We start from the raw sequence: 20,440 nt of genomic DNA, 5'->3' as shown, positions 1-20,440 counted from the left end.
GCAAGAGTATACATATCTTCAAACTCGCCAAATTGTATACATTAATTACATGTAGTTTTATGTATACCAGTTATATCTCAATAAAACTGGGGGCGGGGGGGGAAGGGAAGGCAGGAATTTTGACACATGCTACGATATGGATGGACCTTAAAGACATTAGGCTAAGTGAAAGAAGCCAGTCACAAAAGGACAAATGTTTTATGATTCCACTTACATGAGTTGCCTAAAGTTGTCAAATTCATAGAGACAGAAAATAGAAAGATGGTGGTGGGGGGCAGGGGATAAAGGGGGAAGGGTGAGTCATCCTTTAATGGGTACAGAGAATAGGAAGTTGAAAAAATTATAGAGATGGATGGCTGTGACGGTTGTGCAAGAATGTGAATCTACTTAATGGAACTTTACACCTAAAAATAGCTTAAATTGTCAGTGTTGTTATGTATATTTTCCCACCCACACACACACACAAAGTCTATAATCAATATTTCTTGAAGGACAGACAAAAAAGTTGTTCTGAGAAAGTAAATTGATGGGGGGCTCTGGGAGGCAGAAGTAAGTGGGAGACATACGTCGCACCATAAACCCATTTGTATCTTAAATTTTGTAGCATGTGAATGTATTACCTGCTGAAAAATATTATAAATGAAGGGAAAAATCTAGAGTCTTCTAGAATATCACTGGATCAGCAGTAAAGAACATGACGGGCCAGAGAAGGAGTGAAAACTTCAAATGCCAAAATTCAGGTAGAAAAATGTTTTTAATTAAGGAAAAAGAAATAATTGAAAATTTTAACTTACTTTGTCCAAAATACTAAATAATGAATAATAAAGTATATGTTAATTCTAGGGCATTGCAGATAAATGTGAATAAATGAAATTATTTATTGAACATATTTTCCGTAGGACACTGAACTTTCTACTTATTCTGTAATTATAATAGTGACATAATAAGAGCAACAATCATAATGGCTATTTTCTAGAATATTTACTCTGTGCAGGACACATATTCAATATTTTATTTAATCCTCACAGCCAACGAATAAAATAGGTATTATTAGATTAGCCAACTTTTACAATTTCAGAGATAATTTGCCCAAAGTTACAGAGCTTAATACCCAAATATATCTAAACCAATGGCCCACCAGGCTCTAAACACTATATGTCTCTCATGAGGTGGCCTTCAGAAATTTCTAGGGTCAATTATCATGGAAAAAGGTTGCATCATTCTTCTTCAACCCATGCATTTCCACAGCAAAGAAAATGTAACTAACCACCCCTACACAACTTGGGCTAGAACACTATTTCTCACTCTTAACTTTTTTTGACATTTGTTTTCCAGATTCCATTTTCAAAGAGGTTTTTACCCACCTATGAATTAAAAAATAATCCTGTTTTTGCACTCACCGTCACATAATGGTATGTGCCTCTACTGCAGATCAGTCTAAGTGTCGAGAGCTTCTGAGTTTGATAAGATAGTAGAAATTGTTCAGCCTTCATCTCCCAGACAAGGAACCTGGGACCTCGAGGTGTTAAAGGACTTATGAGCAGCCAGACATACAATACAGATATCTCAACTCCAAATCCAACGCTTTTGATAAATCAAAGCCTAAATCACAGTGGACTGGGCTAGAGATTAAAGTAAAAGGGAAGAAAAGTCTGCTTTATCAAACTTGCATCTCTTTATTGAAACAGTTTAATATAAGCAAAATTAACTAAAAGAGGGAATTATTTCCAGAGAAAGAAGGATTTATCTGTAGATCTCAAATCCTTTCCTGGTCATTTGCCAAGGCAACTGCCATCACAGTCTTCCAGATAGAAAAGAATACCCACTCAGAAGGGAAATTGCATGTTTGCTCCCATCCATCCTCCAAGCTCAGACGTGCCCTCTGCTCTAATGCAATTTCAAATAAATGATGGTCAAGGATGTTTTTACATCTCTAACTGTAACTGTAATTTCATCCATTTCTTCCGAATTATATCTTCAGATTTTAAAAAAAAAAACCTTTCTGTGGACTTAATTGGTATTAACTATCTCCCTCCCTCCATTCCTAACACACACGTGCGCGCGCGCGCGCGCGCACACACACACACACACACACACACAGCTGCTTCTCTATCTGCTATAAACTCTGACTTGTCTGGGAGCTCTGCTTTGGGCAGCCCATTTTCAATGTTCTTTCCCCATCAAGCTATGTAGAGGTCAGAAAAGAGATAAGAAACTTATAGAAATTATACAAGTTAAATAACTTATAAGTTACATAAGTTAAATATATTATAAAATACATAAAATATAAAATATATATAAAATACGTTAAATATGTTATATATAGTAAATACCTTATAAGTTATATAAATAAGCTGATTTTAGCTAATAGTTCATTCAGCCTCATGTGTTCCTTCTGCAAATGTGCTTAAAAATAGGGGAAAAATCACTATAACACAGCAAGAGCAAAAAAGAATGGAAAGCCAAAGAGAAAGCCCAGAAGACCCACAAGCAGGTAGGGGGGAAAAGAAATCAATCATTAGAGATAAGCTGATAATGTTGGAGGATCGAAAGAGAAATTCAGTTGCAAACTTAAAAACAAACAAAAAAAAGACTTGCTAGAAGAAAGGAAGCTTGCTTGGAAGATAGTGATATCTGATGACCCAGTCAGAGACTGTGGAAGCTGTGCATTTTTAAATCGTATGACTCATTCCTCAGGGTCAAAGCAGACATTAAGTGAGAAAAAAATTTCCAGGGAAAAATTTGTCTGTAAACAGGATGGCTGGTGGTGAGGGGTGGGTGTCTTGGTGAAGGGGAAACTCAATGACATCAAATGAGAATATTAGTATGAAATTTTGTAACTCTGATAAATCTGTTTCTCGGAATAGCTAACTGTCCTCCTAGCCAATTTCACCGCAGAACCATGAAGGAATGTGTAAGTTAGAGAAACTGGGTCTGATAGGAAGCACTAGTGTACAAAAGTCACTCTTTTTAAATGAATGCCTGAAATATCTCGAGGAGGAAAATAAGCAAATCCAACAACATGTACCATTGGGAAATCTCAGGTCATGGTTTTTTAATGTGTTTAGAGGAAGATTTTCCATGTTTGACTATTTGAGAAGCCTTAAAAGCAAATAACCAGGGATAATCAATAAAGAAGGCAAATGGGACAACTGCAGGGTTAACAAACGGCTTATGGAGAAGTGGAAAGAAAAACACACATGCACCTTTCCTAAATCCCCAGTACATTTAGTCAAGGATAGAAGTGAATGGAAGTAGGGTGGCACCAACCCAGGAGCAGAGGCCATGTCTCCTGTCCCTGTCGTCTCTGGGGTACCCTGCCATAAGGGGCCCTCTCTGCATGGACAGTGTCCTCCCAGAGCAGAGGAGGAAGCCTCATTCTTGCTTTGCCATTGCTCTTTTATACCTAGCCTTTCATTAACATGCTGGAAAACCCCACCTTTGTAATGTCTTAAGATAATATTTATAAACACCAAGGTCTCCTCATTCCTAACCCAAATTTAGGATCAACAAGGCTTCATCCCCTTGGGGCTGGGAATGAAAAGTCTCAGCAGTTGCAGTTGTTATTGTCTGTCCCAGCCTTTCCAGAGCCCAGAAAACCTATCCCTTCTCAACAGCTTAGACAAAGACACCAAAATGAGAGAGGGTTGCTTAGCACACTCACCAGAGACATGAAAATTAAAGAACCTGAGAACAACAGGAAGTTGTCCTGGTAAGATCTGTCCATGCCAAGGACATGGATTTGACTATAACAAAATGCAGAGAACAGAAGAGCAGCAAAGGATGATGATATGTATACATCTGGCCACTATAACTGGTCTTATTTGCTCACAAGGTCCCATGTATCTTTTCGGTCTTTTTCTGAATGACAATATCTAAGATTCCTCTTCCACTCTTTCACCCATCAACATTGATTAGCACGGCAGGATCATTTCTAAGCATCGTTAGGCATTCAGGTATTTGCCAAAAGGATGCAATAAATAAAAAGATGAACTCAAATAGAATTAATATCTGTGTTTGATGGACCAATGCTTGACAAATTTTAATGCCTGTACAAATCACTTGGGGATTCTGTTAAAATTTAGGTTCTGATTCAGCAGATCGGGGTAGAATCTAAGAATCTGCATTTCTAACAAGCTCCCAGGTGATGCTCAGGCTGCTTGTCCATGGACCACACATTTGTTAGCAAAAACCCTGTCCATTTGAATTGCAGACCCAAGGAGGCAAAGGATCTCATTTCAAAAATAAATCAGTCAAAAATAAATCAGTCATGTCACACTAAAGATCATCAGCAACCAAGCAAAACATTTTTTCAATTATCAAACCTAAAACCCAGGCCTCTCATCGTCTCATTTCTCAAAGTCAATGGAGACATATTTTAAAGGAACTGGATCTTTCTGGAAGCTAATATTTAAGCTTCCTGGATCTACAATTCATGCTGTATCAAAAAAGAAGAGAAATATTAATACATAAACATCTATTGGGAAGCTCTGGACACTTAATCTTTAGTGTCTATAAAAAAAACAGAAATGAGGTTCAAAGTCAAGCTTCCAGGAAAGAGAAATACAAGAGAAGGAAGTCACTTCTCTACGCTGCATTGCTGTGAACCTGTAAGCCAAGTAAACACCCAACAAGAAACAGAGCATCTGGCTTCTTGTCTCCCATAATGGCTGAGGATCGTTCCTTCTCTTGCACCATCCCAAGATCACAGAGAACATCCCTAATTCAAGATCCAGCAAAAGGACGAAAATAATGCTACTCCTCAAAATACAGGTTCTTCAGGTCCCTCTCCCACTTCCAATCCATCATGCTGGAAATGCACAAAATGAACCTGATGAATTGAAAAGCAGAAAGACAAAAAAGAGAGGGACGGGGAGTAAAAAAAAAAAAAAAACCACTCATGTTTATGAGCCTGTAACACCAGGCACTAATAGGAATCTCCTGCCAGCCAAGTTCCAGCCTCATGTCTGAGTAATAGTGGGTCTTACCAGGCAACCCCCAAAGGTCAGGGGCCAGGGAGAACTCCTGGGCCTGGGAGCAGAGTTACACAGAGCATTTCTTTCCCTCCTCTTGGTGAGGAACAACAAACCCTGACACACTGGCCTCCCACAACTCAAATGAGCGTTTCCTGCCAAGGAGCCACGAAGTTTCGGGTCAGGAAGCAAGGCGAGAAGCCACGCTGGGAGTTTTCCCACACAGTTCGGCAGTGGATTTCATTCCTCGGCCACATCACCCCGGGCGGCAGCCGGAGTTCAAGAACAAGAGGGCAGAAACGGTGACATTCTTTGTACAAAACAGGAACCAGCAGGATGTTCCACGTGGGCCAGGAACTGCACTGCATTTGAGGGAGTCATATGGTATAAAGCACATCCCTCTCAATAGAGGCGCCATTTTTAAATGTCATTAATCTCATTTGTAGCATCCACACAGCAAAACACAGAGAAGACTTAATTCTTACATTTTTTGGAAATTAGAACCTAACACGGTTTAAAGAATTAAAATTATTGTAATAGCATAGCCTAGCGAAAACTGGCACCTTGCTGTTTAGAAGCTGGAAAACTATCCCAAAGCTTCAAGATGTCCTGCCATCCTAAGAGAAGGTAGATTAAAGTTCTTTTTGGTGCATACCTTCCATTTGTTCTGGTGACAAAAATTAAAATTTTCGCCTCAATGTAAAGATAGCTACACAAGAAAATGAAGGGATGCCTTCAAATATGGCTACTGGGTATAGATTTTGGCAGAAAAGTTTCACTCCAATTTCGAGTATTTGTGTGAGAGAAATGTTTTTCCTCTACACATATCTGTAGGGTCTGAGCCTTAACATAATTGTGCCTTCTGGAGGAGGCCTCCTCCTTTGTGTTCCGGGTCATGCAGTTGTTCCCTGGGGATGAGAAGCAAAGACCCCATTGGTTTCAGGACAGAGACACACACTTGTTCTCCACCGTGAATCAAAGACGAGATCAGGAGAGGGAACTGGTCATGTCCTGCTACAGCTTAATGGGAAAAGAGCTGTTACTAATGCACACACACCCCAACTCTCCATACTGCTATTTGAAACTAAATACCTCAGGCTTTGGGGAAACATGCTGGCGATGGGTTTTTGCATTCTCATGTGATTGTCACCTGGGGCCACAGAGTCAGGCCAAATCCTGTGGGTAGGGGCCTCTGTGGCTACTATAGTAGCACCCATTTGTGCAAATTACAAGAAAGTATGCAGGGGAGACAGATGAAATTTTAAAAGGTGCTTTCCCCAAACAGATGAATTTTAAAAGGCACCTCGTCTAGGCAAATTGCATAAAGGATGCTCCACTTTGGGCTAAAGGATTATACAAAGGCCCCTTTTTCTCCTGGGGCCAGGGCTTGGTTTGCCTGGCAGAGACCGAGCTGTATTTCGTCCTCCACTGTTCCTCTTCATGGGGTACCTCTGCAGGGTTTGCAATGCACAAATGGCCCGGTGGGAACCTGCAGCTTTAGGTTGGGGTTTCCCTGAAGGAGACATTCCTTGAAAGAAATACCTGTAAAGAAGAACTAGAAACAAAGATGGCTTGAGACTGGGGTGAGGAAAGCTTCCTCCTTTCTCAGAGGCCTCATGGTTGGGCCTGGGACACAAGAGAAAAATGTTTCAGCACGTCCCTTAGCAAAGAGATTTCTGGTAGAGTGATCCTTGCTACATATCGAGAGGCCAGGCGCTTGGTTAGAGACCCTCTTGAAGCTCAGCCTAGACTCTGAGCACAGCCAAGGTGAGCAGAAGTGTTAGGTTATTATTTGTGTTGTACAGCCCTTCTTTTTCTATGCAAACCTTCAATAAAAACTTACTGAAAAGTATAGCTTGAATTCTGATGTGCTTTGCAGAACTAAAGAAAGGCCCAAAACAGGTTTAGAAGAGAATAGCCAAGTTGGTAGCAGTGTCTCCTTCCCAAAGTCAACATGATGGCAGCAGTTACAGTGTTCTTAACGTGATGAACCCAGGAGAGCCATACGGCAGAGGCAACATCTCACTGCCATGATGAGGAGCCAACAAACTGGGACCCCATCAAAAGGAGTTTGGGAACCATTCAAGCAGAAGTCAATGTGGTGGCATCCAAGCCTTTGTTTGGGTAGTTGAGGAAATATCATCTCATTGTGAAGCAATCGGCTGGGAGTGTCTACAAGAACTTGGAACAATATAAAGGCTAAATACTGAAAGAGACACATTGAGCCATTCAACTAGTATTTACTGAGTGCTTATTATGGAACATAGCTAAACGAACAACACAGGGTGAGGGGAAGAAAAGTTAAGCAAAAAAAGAAAATCTATCAGGTATTGTAGGTTCTTTTTTAAAAATAAAATAGTCGATGTGATAGAACACTGGAGAAATATACTTTAGATTGAGTGGTCGGGGAAGACCTTAAGCTGAGACCCAAAAGACAAGGAACAGCTACGTGGAGGTACACACAATGGTGATGAGGCCAGAGTGTGCTCGGTACATTTGAGAAACAGAGAGGCCAGTGTGGCTGGAGTACCATGCAGGAGGGCAATGTGTGGGAGAGGAGGGAAGGGAGATGGCTAGTGACCAGATCAGAGGGAGCCTTAGAAGCCAGGGCAAGGTGTTCGGATTTTATTCTACTGTGATGGCAAACCAGTAGGAGACTTTAAGCAGAAGAGGGCACTGCTCTAGAAATGTGTTTAAAAGTCCAGCCTTGCCACTATGTGAGAAATGGCTTGTAGGGAATTAAGAGAAGAAACAGAGGAACCACTTGGGAGGTCAATGCACATGGTCCAGGCTTTTCCTTAGCTCAGGTGACTAGGACTAGGGCAGGTTTCTCAGCCTCAAAACTACTGACATTTCGGGTCATATAATCCTTTGTTGTGGAGCGCTGTCCCGTGCACTGTAGAAGTTCAGGAGCATCTTTCATCTCTACTTACTAGATGCCAGAAGGAATCCCCCTTCTCCAGTTGTGACAACTAAAAATGTCTCCAGTCATTGACAAATGTCCCCTGGAGGGCAAAACTACCCCTGCTGCAAATAACTGGACGAGAGTGTTAGCTGTGGAAGTGACAAGAGTGGTAGATTCTGAACATGACAGAAGGAAGAGCTGACGGGATTGGCTGATGAGAACAGATACAGAGTGTGAGAGAAGACAAGAGTCAGTGATGACATAAGTCCAGGGGTTTTGACCTGGCAACTGGAAGTACGGAGTTGACATAGACAGCCGTGGGGAAGACTATGGGAGGGAGAATCAACAGCATTTCTTTGAACATGTTGAATTTGAGATTCCTGTTAGGCATACATGTAGAAATGGCAAATAGGCAGCTGAAGGTCCAAGGAAATACTGGAGTTTTATGACTACCTTCAGTAGTTATTCACATACATATGCAGAGACAGATTTAGATGATATAGATGCTAGATAGACAATAGGAAAATGATTAGATAATTACATAGATAGATGATTAAGTAGGTAGTTAGAATGACAGACAAATAGATGGTACTTTCAACTGGTCAAGGTCACCTAAGAAAAGTGTGAAGGTAGAGAAGAGGGGTCCACAGACAAAACCAACCACATTCTAGTAGTTAAAGACATAGAAAGGAACAAAGGATATTTATTGAGTCAGAATTGTCAGCGTGGTAGGTAAGAGTAAAATTATAATAATATAGTGAGACTTAAGCCAAGAGGAAAAACAATGTAAAAATAGAAATAATTATTCATATCAAATGGTGCTAAGATATCAAGTACAATAACAGAGAGGCACCCGCTGGCACCACAGAGTTTACTGATGACTTGACAAGAACAGTTTTAATGAGATGTCCCAACAATGTGGGTGAAGAGACTCAGCTATCCTTACTAAACCAACAAGAGGACTGGAACACTTTCTAAAGTACTTTGAAGCTTTTATCTACAACAATGTAAGGTGAACAGAGCTCACTGATGTGATTAGACATATTTTCCATGTAGGAATAGTTTGCAAGGAGCATATCAGGGTTAAGGCAGTCATTAAAAAGAAGGTTCTTGCTAAAACTTCCCAGACAGGTTGTACATTTAAAAGCCTTTAAGAAGGGATTCAAATGAAAAGGGCACTGAAGTTCTTCAGACTGAAAAGAAATCATAGATCATATTAACGAGGCATAGAAACTTAGGTTACACTAGAGCAGACTCTTCTCCAAATATGCCTTGAGTCAATGAGCCAAATCCCACCTATGAATAAACTGCTCATCTCACCAGCCCCCATCTTTCAGCACTGGAGAGGACACTGAGTTTCAGCACAAAAGAAATTGATATCTTTCTACCAGACTAATTTAGAATCAGAAAGCTCACCAGAATGGACTATTTCAAGAATAAGTATCAGTGAACAAATCAAGGGAACAAATTTGCACAAAACAACTTCAATAATTTTTCCCCAAATAAATTCTCTAATGCGGAGAAGAAAAAATACAAGGCAATTATTTGAGTCCATTTAAGAGCCTCATTCTCTATTCGCATTAACCTATGGGAAGATAGGCCTGCCACCCCACAAGGACAGCCTACTCAATGGGCGATACATATAAGGGTAATGGGTTGGGAGAGTTCCCGTGAGAAATATCATCAAAGTGGGATTTATAATTTTTCCTACGAAGACTATATAATTCTCACCTTGGGAAGGAGGGAAGACCAAACGTCATGGACCTTTTATTTCCACCTGTCAACTGAGGTAGCTCTCATGGGCAGACTTGGAAGAGACTTACCATGTTCAGGGACCAAAGACTAAGCACAGCAAATGTCGATTCCCCCAGATTAATATAGGCTTAGTGCAATCCTTGTCGCAATCCCAGCAAGTTTTTTTTGTTGTCAGATTATTCTAAAATTTATATGAGAAGGCAAAGGAACTAGAATTACTAATACAATTTTGAAAAAGAAGAATAAGATGGGAGGAATCAGTACCTACCTGATTTCAAGATTACATATACGGCTATAGTAATAAAGTTATGGTAATGAAGATGTTATCGGTGGAGTAGAAAATAAAACTCAGAAATAGGCTCACACGGATATGTATATATGTCCAACTGATTTTTGACAAGTGAAGAGGCGATTCAATGGAAGGAAGGTAGCCTTTTTAAAAAAAATGGTGCTGGAGCAATTGGACATCCACAGGCAAAAGAAAGAAAGAGTAAAAAGGGAGGTGGGAAAGAAGGGAGGGAAGGAGGAAAGAAAGGAAGGAAAGAAGGAGGGAAGGAAGGAAGGAAGAAAGTGAGGGAGGGAGGGAGGGAAGGGAGGAAGGAAGGAGAAAATGAATTTCTACTTAATGATACAAAAATTAACTCAAAATGAATCATAGACTTAAATATAAAATGTAAAGACAAGGAGGAAACGGAGGATTAAAAGGAAATGAGTAAGGCTATAAAAGGACGACGCGAGAGACTGCTGATAGAAAGGTTGGGCATCTTGACTATCAATGTCAAAATCCTAGCTATGATAATATTTAGTAATTTTGCAACATGTTACCACTGGGGGACTGGGTAAAGGTTACACAGACTTCTCGGTATTAATTGCACACAAATCTACAACCATCCCAAAACCAAAACTTTAACTAAAAAAAACAAAAAACAAAAAAACTAAAAAGAATACCTCTTTCAAAATTTTAATCCATAGCTGAGCTCAAAACAAGAAAGAAAATCTCTATGTGCCAAAAGGAAAAGAGTGGAAACTGAATGGTCCTGGAGAGAGCCATGGGCAGCTATTCAGATTACAAGTCTAGACTTAATTCCCCAGCAAGAGCTGGAATGGAAGCTACTGTCTAGCACAGAACCAAGAACTGTATTTACTTCAATAAAGCCTGAGCTGAGAAATCCTGTTCCTGACTGTAAACAGGCATTTAAAACATTTGTTTACTGATTCAGGTGTACAGTTCAGGTGTTCAGGTTGTGGGTGCCTAGACCAAGCCTTTAGGGAAAGTGGAGTACCCCATGAATTGTCTGAACCCCAATCCTGTATCATGCATAAGTGCGGAGTCTAACATTTTGCACTATCATCCTGGTGCAAAAATCTAAACCGAAATAATAACAACAAATTAACCTAGAACAAGCCCTGGAGGCCCCTGGCAACAGTAAATCTAAAACCACCCCACTGGGATTCTCATAGGTCACAACTCCCACTGAGGATGAATTCCGAGTCTATCTGATTCAAGAACAGTTTCTCCATCAAAGAACTCGGAATAGAACAAATCAACTAAACTGTTCAAAAGAAACAATTCCATAACTTCAGAGTTATAAAAGTGTTGAGGGGAAAAGGATGGGGAGGATGGTGGAGATGACAGAGGGAGAGCTACGGAGCTGGGGACATGGGCTAATCTGAAAACAGCTTCCAAGAGGATGGGCACCAGAGCTGAGCGAAAAGATGTTAAATGGAGGAAGGAAGTCATCCCACAGCTTGTCGTGGGTAACTTCTATTGAGTCTTCAATCTGCAACCATCCTGAGTCCGCTCCAAGAGAGACTAAATGAACTTCAAATTATAGCCAACTCCAAGACAACATAACCTCCTACATCAGGATGACCACATCTGAAGCAAAGAATATGCCAGCCCTGAGCCACAGGAATGAGAAGCAGATGTCCTCCCTCCACATGAGAGTGTTTCCTTCCTCAGAAAGCCTTCCCCAATGCCACCTCTGCCACCAGGAGTGGTGGCAGGCTGAGCTCCAGCATATCCTACGCCGGCCATCCTGTGAATGTGAGTGTGCGGGGTAATCCCTGGGTGAAAGGCAAAATAAATATCCTGGAGATCAGACCTCAGACCAGTGATCAGGAGAAATCAGACTCAAGTTCAACCACTTCCCTTTGGACTAAGTTCACTCTAGGTGAGCATCAGCGAATTATGGCACATGGACAAATGACCTTGAAGCCAGCCAGCGTGTCTGCTCACAGAAAGGAAAGAAACTCATTTGCTTTGGTGCCTTTTTTTATAACCATCCATTAATTGTTTAATTATATGTGAAAGGCTTCAAAGTAATCCCAGTGGATTGGTTCTTCTGGCAAAATCATTTAATGATTTGAATCTAAAAATTTTCCATCATCTTGGCTACTACCACAAAATTCCATTAGTTAATATTTGCTTCTTGGTGCTCCTATATATAATTAGTATGAATCTGAAATCTGAATCTGAAAATGTCCATGTGGTGGTTCTCACTGCTTTCCGGGGCCATTCGAAAGTGAAAAGTCCCATTACTCTATTTCTAAGCCTGGAATTAGGCTAAACGGTAAGCCCTTAGAAAACACAAGATGAAAGTAGGGAGCAATTTAGAGCAGTGGTTCTCAACCCGACTGCAGGCTAGAATCACCTGGGCAGAGCTGCTACTTTAGAGCTCTTACACCCCCATACCTCCAGACCGAGCAACTTTTAATTTTATGCCCTTTCTCCCCGACCTGCTTGGAGGTTGGGACCATCTACATCTTCAGTGTTCAACTAGTAAGTGTTGAATGCATCTGTGAACCCAATGGCAGTGGGTGTGCAGGTCAAGATGCCAGGGGTATGGGAGCAGAGGAGGGAGGCGAGGGACCCAGGCACTCACCAGTCCGTGGCAGGAACTGAGGGCTGCAGTCCCGATTCTGGTGCCCTGCTGCAGAACCGTGCCCTTGAGATGGCAGGGGGGCGCCGAGGAAGCCACCATCTTAATATGGGAGAGGTTCCCATATCTCCTCTCCACAATGTAGCTTCTGGAAAGAAGTCCCTGATTGACTGTCAAGTTAAAAAGCAGGTCCTTCTCCTCGTGTGAAATCCTATAGTACACCCGGTCCTCTGGGCCACCCAAGTCTCTCTTCCTCCTGCTGCTGGTGAAGGGGTGGTGCAAGCCATATGACAGAAAGTGCCCACTTGCATCGACGCGGACAGGAGCCACCACATGGTATTCTGGCAGGCCCTTGATGACATGCTCTGAAAGAAAAAAGGATACAGAATAAAACTGAGGGAGCCCTGCTGAATCTGTAGCAAGGCAAATGCACTCCTGTTCCTCACTTAGATTTTAGTTTGTTAATAGCAAAACTCCACTGCTGACTTGCAGTTTTAAGACCCCTTCCACCATACAAATGCTGTCAACATGAAATTATTTGAACAGACATGGGACTCGATCCTCGTGTGTGTGACCCTCTGAGCTCAAAGCTTAGGATGTCAGATGTTTTACCAGAGCCAAATGAAGGCGCAAATTAATTCATGATGAATACTGTTAGGAAGACGGCAAGTACGATGAATGGGAACATTTCAAGTTAAGAGTTGTTTAATACAAATCAGGGCTTCGCTGTTCATTATAAGGAGTTTAGATGCCTCGGGAATGTCCCATGAAGTCGAGTTAATGGAAAAATGCAAAAACACAGCAAACTCGTCACATATGCTCTGACAAACCTCACATTAATTACAGCCTAAGTGTTCGGTAAGGTAGCAGAGAGTGCTTAAAAGAACTTGGGTGGTTCTTTTTTATTTTCACTAAATATACAAAAAGAAGGGGTAAGCAATCTGAGGCCTGGGCTCAAAACGTGAAAATTGCCACTTTAACATTGCGAGAGAGGAACAGCTATTTCTTCTACATGCAAGAACACACACGCCTTTTGACTTACTCAAATTTAGGTCCCCACCACTCCTTCATTTTTATGTTTGAGAATAACAAGGGATCTAACGATTAGGGAATAATCATTACTCTGGGTTACAGAGTTCTTAAAGCAAACCATTAACCAACTTAGAAGATAAACTAATCCGCTTGAGGAGAAAGAATAAAAGGGAGAAGAAAACAATTCTATTTGTCACTTCACAGCTCTACTTGCACTTTCTAACTTGTATTACTTTGCTTGTGTTGCTTCCCCAACCACTATGTTGTTTGTGCTCTCTATCAATGTCCTATTTATTCCTGTTTATGCTTTAAAGTCCCAACTCCAATCCTCTCTCTTCTTTCTCTTAATGTCGCTGGCTGAAATTCCCTCTCCCTCTTCTGAACCCCCATATCCTTACTTTCTGTAGCTCCCAGAATGGCCTTATTTGACAATATCTTTTGTTTATTACATTATTTATCTCCAAACCCTTTGGAGGCCAGAATCTTGAACATCACAGGTGCCTGCTTCATCTGTGTGGATGTAGAGGTGAACACATTTATAGCTGGTTAATTAAAAGAACTGGACCTGATGAGGTAAATTATAAAAGATCTTTTTTTCCTCCCAGACAACTGCCTTTGAACACACTTTGTAGGGTCGTTCATTTCTGCCTTGGATAAAATATGGGGCAGAACACAGAGTTTTCACTCTTAGGTACTAATAAAGTGTCTCCGTTTTTAGGTGTAAAATGTCCAGACACATTGCCTTTAACTGAAGCATCTGGGAGCAGCAGACCACATAACCACATGACAGATCTTAACAACAATGCCCAGTGGAAAATGAGAAATAAAGCAAGTTAATACAGAGCCATTTACATTAATGGTAAATACGTACACACAAAAACAATACTATAAAGTTTACCAGGACATACGCAAACAAAAAATGCATATGGAAGCCGTTCGAATTATTTTCTATGAAATGGTTTTCTATGAGAAAGAATGAAAGTGGAGAATGGGGACACAATGCATAAATAAATAAAACAAGAATGGGTTTTGCACAAATTAATGATGCTACTATGCCATGAACTAGGAGACAAACTGACTCAGGCCTCCATACTGCCCCCTCCGCAGGGAATATCTGGACCTCTTTAGTATCAGAGCTGTCACTGCTCTTCCAAGTTCAGACCTCAGGAGAGGAATGGCTGAGCTGGGTGAGGCCGATGTGGTAGGCTTCTGTTAGTAGTTCTCTAATGTTTCTCCTCTCCTTTACTACTCACAACGATGTCTCTGGCTCCTCTAGGGTTAGAGCAGTAGAGGAAAATTCAGGGCAGGAAAAATCTTATTCGACTGAGTATTACTGTCATCTGGCAATGGCCCCCCTGTGTGTGAGGTCAATGTCCAGATGCTGACACCTCTCTCAAGAGAATCTCTTATGTCCCTCACAGATCCTGTCTCTGAAGATACATCTCAAAGAGTTAGACATAAGTTTTGAAACTATAAACGAAAGGCCAAAGCACCTCTTGCCCAAAGAATAAAAGCGCAAACAAATTTAGAGCTTTTCACCAAGTTGCTTTTGATCTAATGGGTTTTTGAGAGAGCCAACATCAGGTGGATGTCTGACAATATAATGATAACAATTAGTGTAGCCATTTATTGAGCACTTGCTATGAGCCAAGTACTATAAGTCTCTCCTCACCCAATATTCATAATGACCTTGTCTTATAGATTATTATCGCCATTTCATAAAGAAACCGAGTCTAAGGGAAGGCACAGAGCCAATACGCAACATTACTTAGATTAAAATCTTATGTTTCCTATTTCAAAGTCATGTGTTTCCCACCGCACTTCACATACATAAGCAGCTGCACTTGAGAGTATAACGGAGTAGAGGTAATAGTCGCTGCCCCTGGCAACGATGACCTGGCAAGAAAAGAACTGCTTGACTTCTTGAAGAGGCCTCGATTTGCTCAGCAATAAATGGAGATGACAACTGCGTCTTCATCGGGCATAATAAAGAGAAATAAGACTGGTCTTGCCTCTTGCTAACAAAGCAGCTAAGTCATGTCAACCCATAGGTGTGGATGGAAATAGGAGGCCACGGACAGAGCATGGTTTATGTTGGTGGCCCCACTACAGTTGTCTCATCTATAACTTGGGCATAATAATAACAATATCTACCTCTTAGGGTGGTACGAGAATCCAATGTATTAATATATGTAATAGATTTAGAATGTGCTTGACAAATAGCGCTCACTAGACATTATTGGTATTAAAGGAAGAAACTTGGCTACCAGAGATCACCGTGGCCATAAATAAATGTATCCTCCAAGCAGAGATACAGAAGAAACTCACACTCACCTCGGTTTCCTCTCAGTAGGTGCTTAGTTTGGAAGATTAGGTAGCTATAACCTTGGCCAACAGAAATTAGAGTTCAGAGGAGATATGACAGAGATAGAGAAATAAGATGGCAGGAAATATTAACAGCTCCTAACTTTTACCATTTCTATGATCAAGTATAGCACTAAGACTACACTAACTTGGTCCCGTCTAATGCTCACAGTTCTCAGGGGTGGGTATTATTAATGGTGTCCCTTGTCTTAGCCTCCACTCTCACCTCTGTAAAAAAAAAAAAAAAAGAAAGAAAGAAAGTGAGGTAAGGATTCATGTTGGCGCAACTGGACCCCAGAGCCTACCCTTCTAAGCTCTGCCCTAACTGCTTCTCAAGGGTCTAGCACTGAGCACCAGATGTCAAGGCTGAGGCGAGGCTGGGACACAGGGTTATGATATCACAGTCTACACTAGGGTTTATGGAAATAAATTGTAGGCCCTGAATGTTTTGATTTGCCTGGTTTAAAATTCAATCTGAAACCTTTGGCCACAAATTCTAACACTTCATGAGAACTTTGAATGAAGCCTGTTGGCACAAACACTTCTGAAAATACAAAAGACCAAGTGATCTTATACCCTCTACTTAGAAAGAAACGAAAGAGGTGAGAGAATATTTACCTGCCAGTTTTTATAAATTTTAGGTCAAATCTATACTTATTATTCATATTTATTCCTATCTTAGAGAGCAATTGAATTTCAAAGACTCCTTACTGAAAAGGGCAGTGAAATTTCTGTAATGGAAGTTTATTTTCATAATTATCTTCCATGGGTGGTTGTAACCTTTTGACTGTATTTTTATTATAGAAAATTACATATGCGGAAATGTTGTGAAGAAGTATGTTAGTCCCTTTGAAGTTGTAAAAAAAAACCACTGGATGTTGGATTTGCTCACTAACCTCATGATAACTAATCCACAGACCATAACTGCTCCTTATTATTAACACAAACAAAATATCAAAACTGTGAAGCCTTTTCTCACATTAAGAAAATATCTGAAATCATTTCTTGCTGGCAGAACTTATATTTTTGCAAATGTCATAAATGCGTGATAACATTTGTGTCGAAACACTCTGCATTCTTGCACAAGCCTGTGCAGCCCAGAGCACATCTCTACCATGGGGTCAAGGGCCTACCTTGTTGATTTCATGGAGTCGTCGGGAGCAAAGGCGATCACAGAAGTGATTGGTGACTTGTAAACAGTCCAGGGAATAACAAACCTAAGGGGATATCACTGGCTTGGAAGAGAGGCAATATGTTGTACACGAGATTAATATTTCCCATTGTTCTGATGCTAGATTGGGAACCTTGCGGATAAAAGTCATTGCACCACTGAGCGATGTGGAAAGAATACTGAGCAGAGTTTGTCAAATCTGCCTGTTTCTAGACCCAGAAAGGGTTGCGTTTATCTCTACATTCCTTCCTTGGTCTAAAATCCCGACTGGGCCCGACCCTTTAAACGAGAAGGAACCTTAGTGGTTATCTAGGCTCTAATATGTTTCTGACTGGTGGGTCCTGTGCAATTCCCTTCAGCCCTCTGGTAAACTGGCATTTGGTAGGTGCTCAATAAATACATGTTGGCTAACAGACTGATCACCTCGGTCTCCCATTCCTCACCTGTAAAAATAAGAAGGATAAGAGAGATGATGTCTAAAGTAATTCGCAAGTTTAAATGTTCGGAATTTGGGTGCAATTCAAAAATGCCGTCAGAGTGCAAATGGAAGTCTAGGGGCATGGGCTAATCACGAAGCAGCAGGCAGGTCATTTGGAAGCAAACCCCAGGTCATCCTGTTCCCAGGAAGCCTGAAAATTTCCCTCTCTAACTAGTTGGCTAGAACTCTGCTCAGAAATTTCTCTTTTGCTTAAAATGTGGATTATTTGTAAATCCATTAGTGAGTTGATTAAGGCCGAATATTTTGGTGTAAAGGCTTTTAAAATCTGAAATTATTTTTTAAACCTAAAATGTCTAGGCATCGTCAATAAGCTCGCAGCACTTTACAGCTATTTTTCAATATCAAACTCTCAGTACATACCCCTAAAGGTGACCAGGAAAAACAACCATCTCCCACTTTCCAGAGAGGAGAAAGCAAGGCCCCATAGTGTGTGCTCCACGCTAAGCTGAATTTGCTTACAAAGAAGATGTGGAGCAAGCAGAGCTGAAAACCAACCCAGAAGAATGTGTGTCTTTGAACCAAACTACCTCCAAATGCCCTGGGAAGTGCTCGCAGGCTTTGTGAGGCTGCAGAAGAGAGACTTTTCACAAAGGGGCTGTTTTTCAAAGAACAACAAATGCTGCTATTTTAAACTTGGGGGTTGGAGACAGTATCTGGACCGTTTACACAAGCGAGTGCTGACTGATTGACATCGAACCCCAGTGTCTGAGGGTTCCAGCTTCCAAGAAAAGCAAAGGGACTTGCTTCTGATGGCTCTTGAAGTCTCAGCAGATGAGCTTTCCAGCAGTTTTGGACTTTGCAACGTAGGCAGAAATCACTGCCTGGAAATCCTAAACAAGGACAGGCTGGTGATGTCTGCCACCCAAATGGTCTTGGGGATGAAAGGAGTCAGAAAGCCATGGAAACTTCTCAAGACTCGAGCAGCAGACACGGGACTTAATGGATGCTAACCTAGCGCTTGGTGCATGAGATTGCACACGTGTGTGTGTGTGTGTGTGTGTGTGTGTGTGTGTGTGTGTTGTCTCTATTACAACTATAGGGCAATGTTGCTTGACTGTAAGAGGCCAGCCTCTGGAGTCAGGCTACCTGGCTTCAAAACCTCACTCCACCACTAGCTAGGCCCATACATTCTCCATGTTTCAGCTGCCTCATCTGCAAAACAGGAATAGTTACAATGGTCCCTGCACCCCAGGAGGCTGTTGTGGGTGGTCATAGGGTGGGCTGACACACACAGAGTGCCTTAGCAGGCTTGGTGCATGTAACATTCTCCAGCCACACAGGCCATTACAAATGCTATGACTGTTTTCTCCCAAAAGCACAATGAACTCCCCACCAACAGGAAAGTGTCTCCGACCCTTCCAAGTCCAATAAAATAGCAGAGGCAACAGCACCACTCTGCCAGGGTGTCAGGCTTAATAATAATAATAATAATAATAATAATAATAATTAATAATAATAATAAATTATCTATCACAACTCCTCCAGTGTGTCTATGGCATCATGAGTTTCACAATATTCAGAAAGAGACGCAACTGGCTGTGATCAGGGAGGCAAGACAGGAAAAGGTGACCCCCTAAAGTGGTAAATTTTCCCCCAAAGGACTGTTATTTTTAAAACACAGCCCTAAGTCTTTCCAGGAAACCAAAACACAGCCAAGATCACTCGGGGGAGGCGGAAGCGGGAAGGCTCACGGTGGTGGGGAGGGCACATTTCCCCTTCCCTGACCCGAAGTTTAAAAGTAACTAGAAACACTGTAATAATGCCTGCCCGTAGCCAGTTCTAACTTTTTTTTATAAAATCATTTCCACATTCAGAATTCTGAAAACTAGGGGATTGAAACAGTGCAGCCTTTAGGAAACAAAAGAGAGAGGTGGGGGTGGTTACCAGCTACCTCTGGAGTCCTGACTGCAGCAGCATCAAGAGCACGATATTCACCTTTTAGTAAGAATTAAGGTATCATCACCTGGAACACGGAATTCCGAGACACTCTATGGTACAGAGCTCCCAGCTCAGATTTCCTTACAAATCAGCCAAAAGGCTCTGCAGAGTTCAGCCAAGTGGGGGAAGGGAAAAGGGAGCCACCGACTTTTCACACGTTTTACCACAGATTTTCAAAGGAAATAAAGAAAAGCCACCAACCTTGCCTCCTGTCCGGGAAGCGCACCTGGCCCGGCTGAGGGGGTTCCCCATAGCACAGGCCCCCAAAGTTCAGGAGCTGAGCCACCACCAAAAGGTTTGCAAGCCAGCTCCTCTGGACACATGGCATGATTCGGTTGTTGGGGAGAAGAAAAGTCACCAAGTTTTAGCTCTCAGCTCAAGAAATTGAGTCCTCGCCTGTGGCTGAGCGGGGAGACGCAGAGGTGCATGGTCCAGGAGTGGGGCGGGAGTGGCCGCAAAGCTGCCCAGATCTCCTTTCGCTTTTTTTAAGCAGAAAGGGGCTAGGTACCTTGATTTCCCTTCCCTCCTCCTGAAAGGGGAGTGATTTCAGCTGAGAGCGGCTGCTTTGCGCGGGGTGTGGAATGAATTGGAGCTGCAGGGCGCAGCCCACCCCAGATCCCCACCCCGCTGCCTCCCGTGCCCGGCCTCGCCGCCAGCTCCGCGCATCTTCCTCCAGGACTCCCACCCCCGCGTTCCTCCGGCCCCGCCCAGAGCCCGGGAGAGCCGGCCAAATAGGGGAGCCCCGCGAGAGCCACCCTGGGCGGGACTCCGAGAGGGAGGCCCGCAGGCCAACCCCTAGCAAGGCCGAAGTACTGGCTGAAAATGCTTAGCGCTGAGATGGGGCAGAGGGACCCCGCTTCCCCACCCTCCCCAGCTCAGTGCTGCCCCCTTTCCTGCCTTCCTCCTCCAAATTCCCAAACT

General features: G+C 42.2%; 1 protein-coding gene across 1 annotated transcript in view; it reads right to left on the bottom strand.

Moving 5' to 3' along the window:
• ADAMTS12 (ADAM metallopeptidase with thrombospondin type 1 motif 12) overlaps positions 1 to 20,202 on the bottom strand; it is a 264,492-nt gene extending 244,290 nt beyond the window's left edge. Inside the window, exons 1-2 of the mRNA XM_025043542.1 lie at positions 19,721 to 20,202; positions 12,519 to 12,880 (exon numbers count right to left, since the gene is read on the bottom strand). Coding sequence (XP_024899310.1) covers positions 12,519 to 12,880; positions 19,721 to 19,847 — 489 coding nt within the window. The 5' untranslated portion in view covers positions 19,848 to 20,202. The remainder of the gene's footprint in view (positions 1 to 12,518; positions 12,881 to 19,720) is intronic.
• Between the last annotated feature and the right edge of the window lie 238 nt (positions 20,203 to 20,440).

Source organism: Pteropus alecto, unplaced genomic scaffold (assembly GCF_000325575.1).
Source record: "Pteropus alecto unplaced genomic scaffold, ASM32557v1 scaffold152, whole genome shotgun sequence".
Lineage (NCBI taxonomy): Eukaryota > Metazoa > Chordata > Mammalia > Chiroptera > Pteropodidae > Pteropus > Pteropus alecto.
The sequence above is the reverse complement of the archived record's forward strand: the minus strand, read 5'-3'. Positions and strand labels throughout refer to the sequence as shown.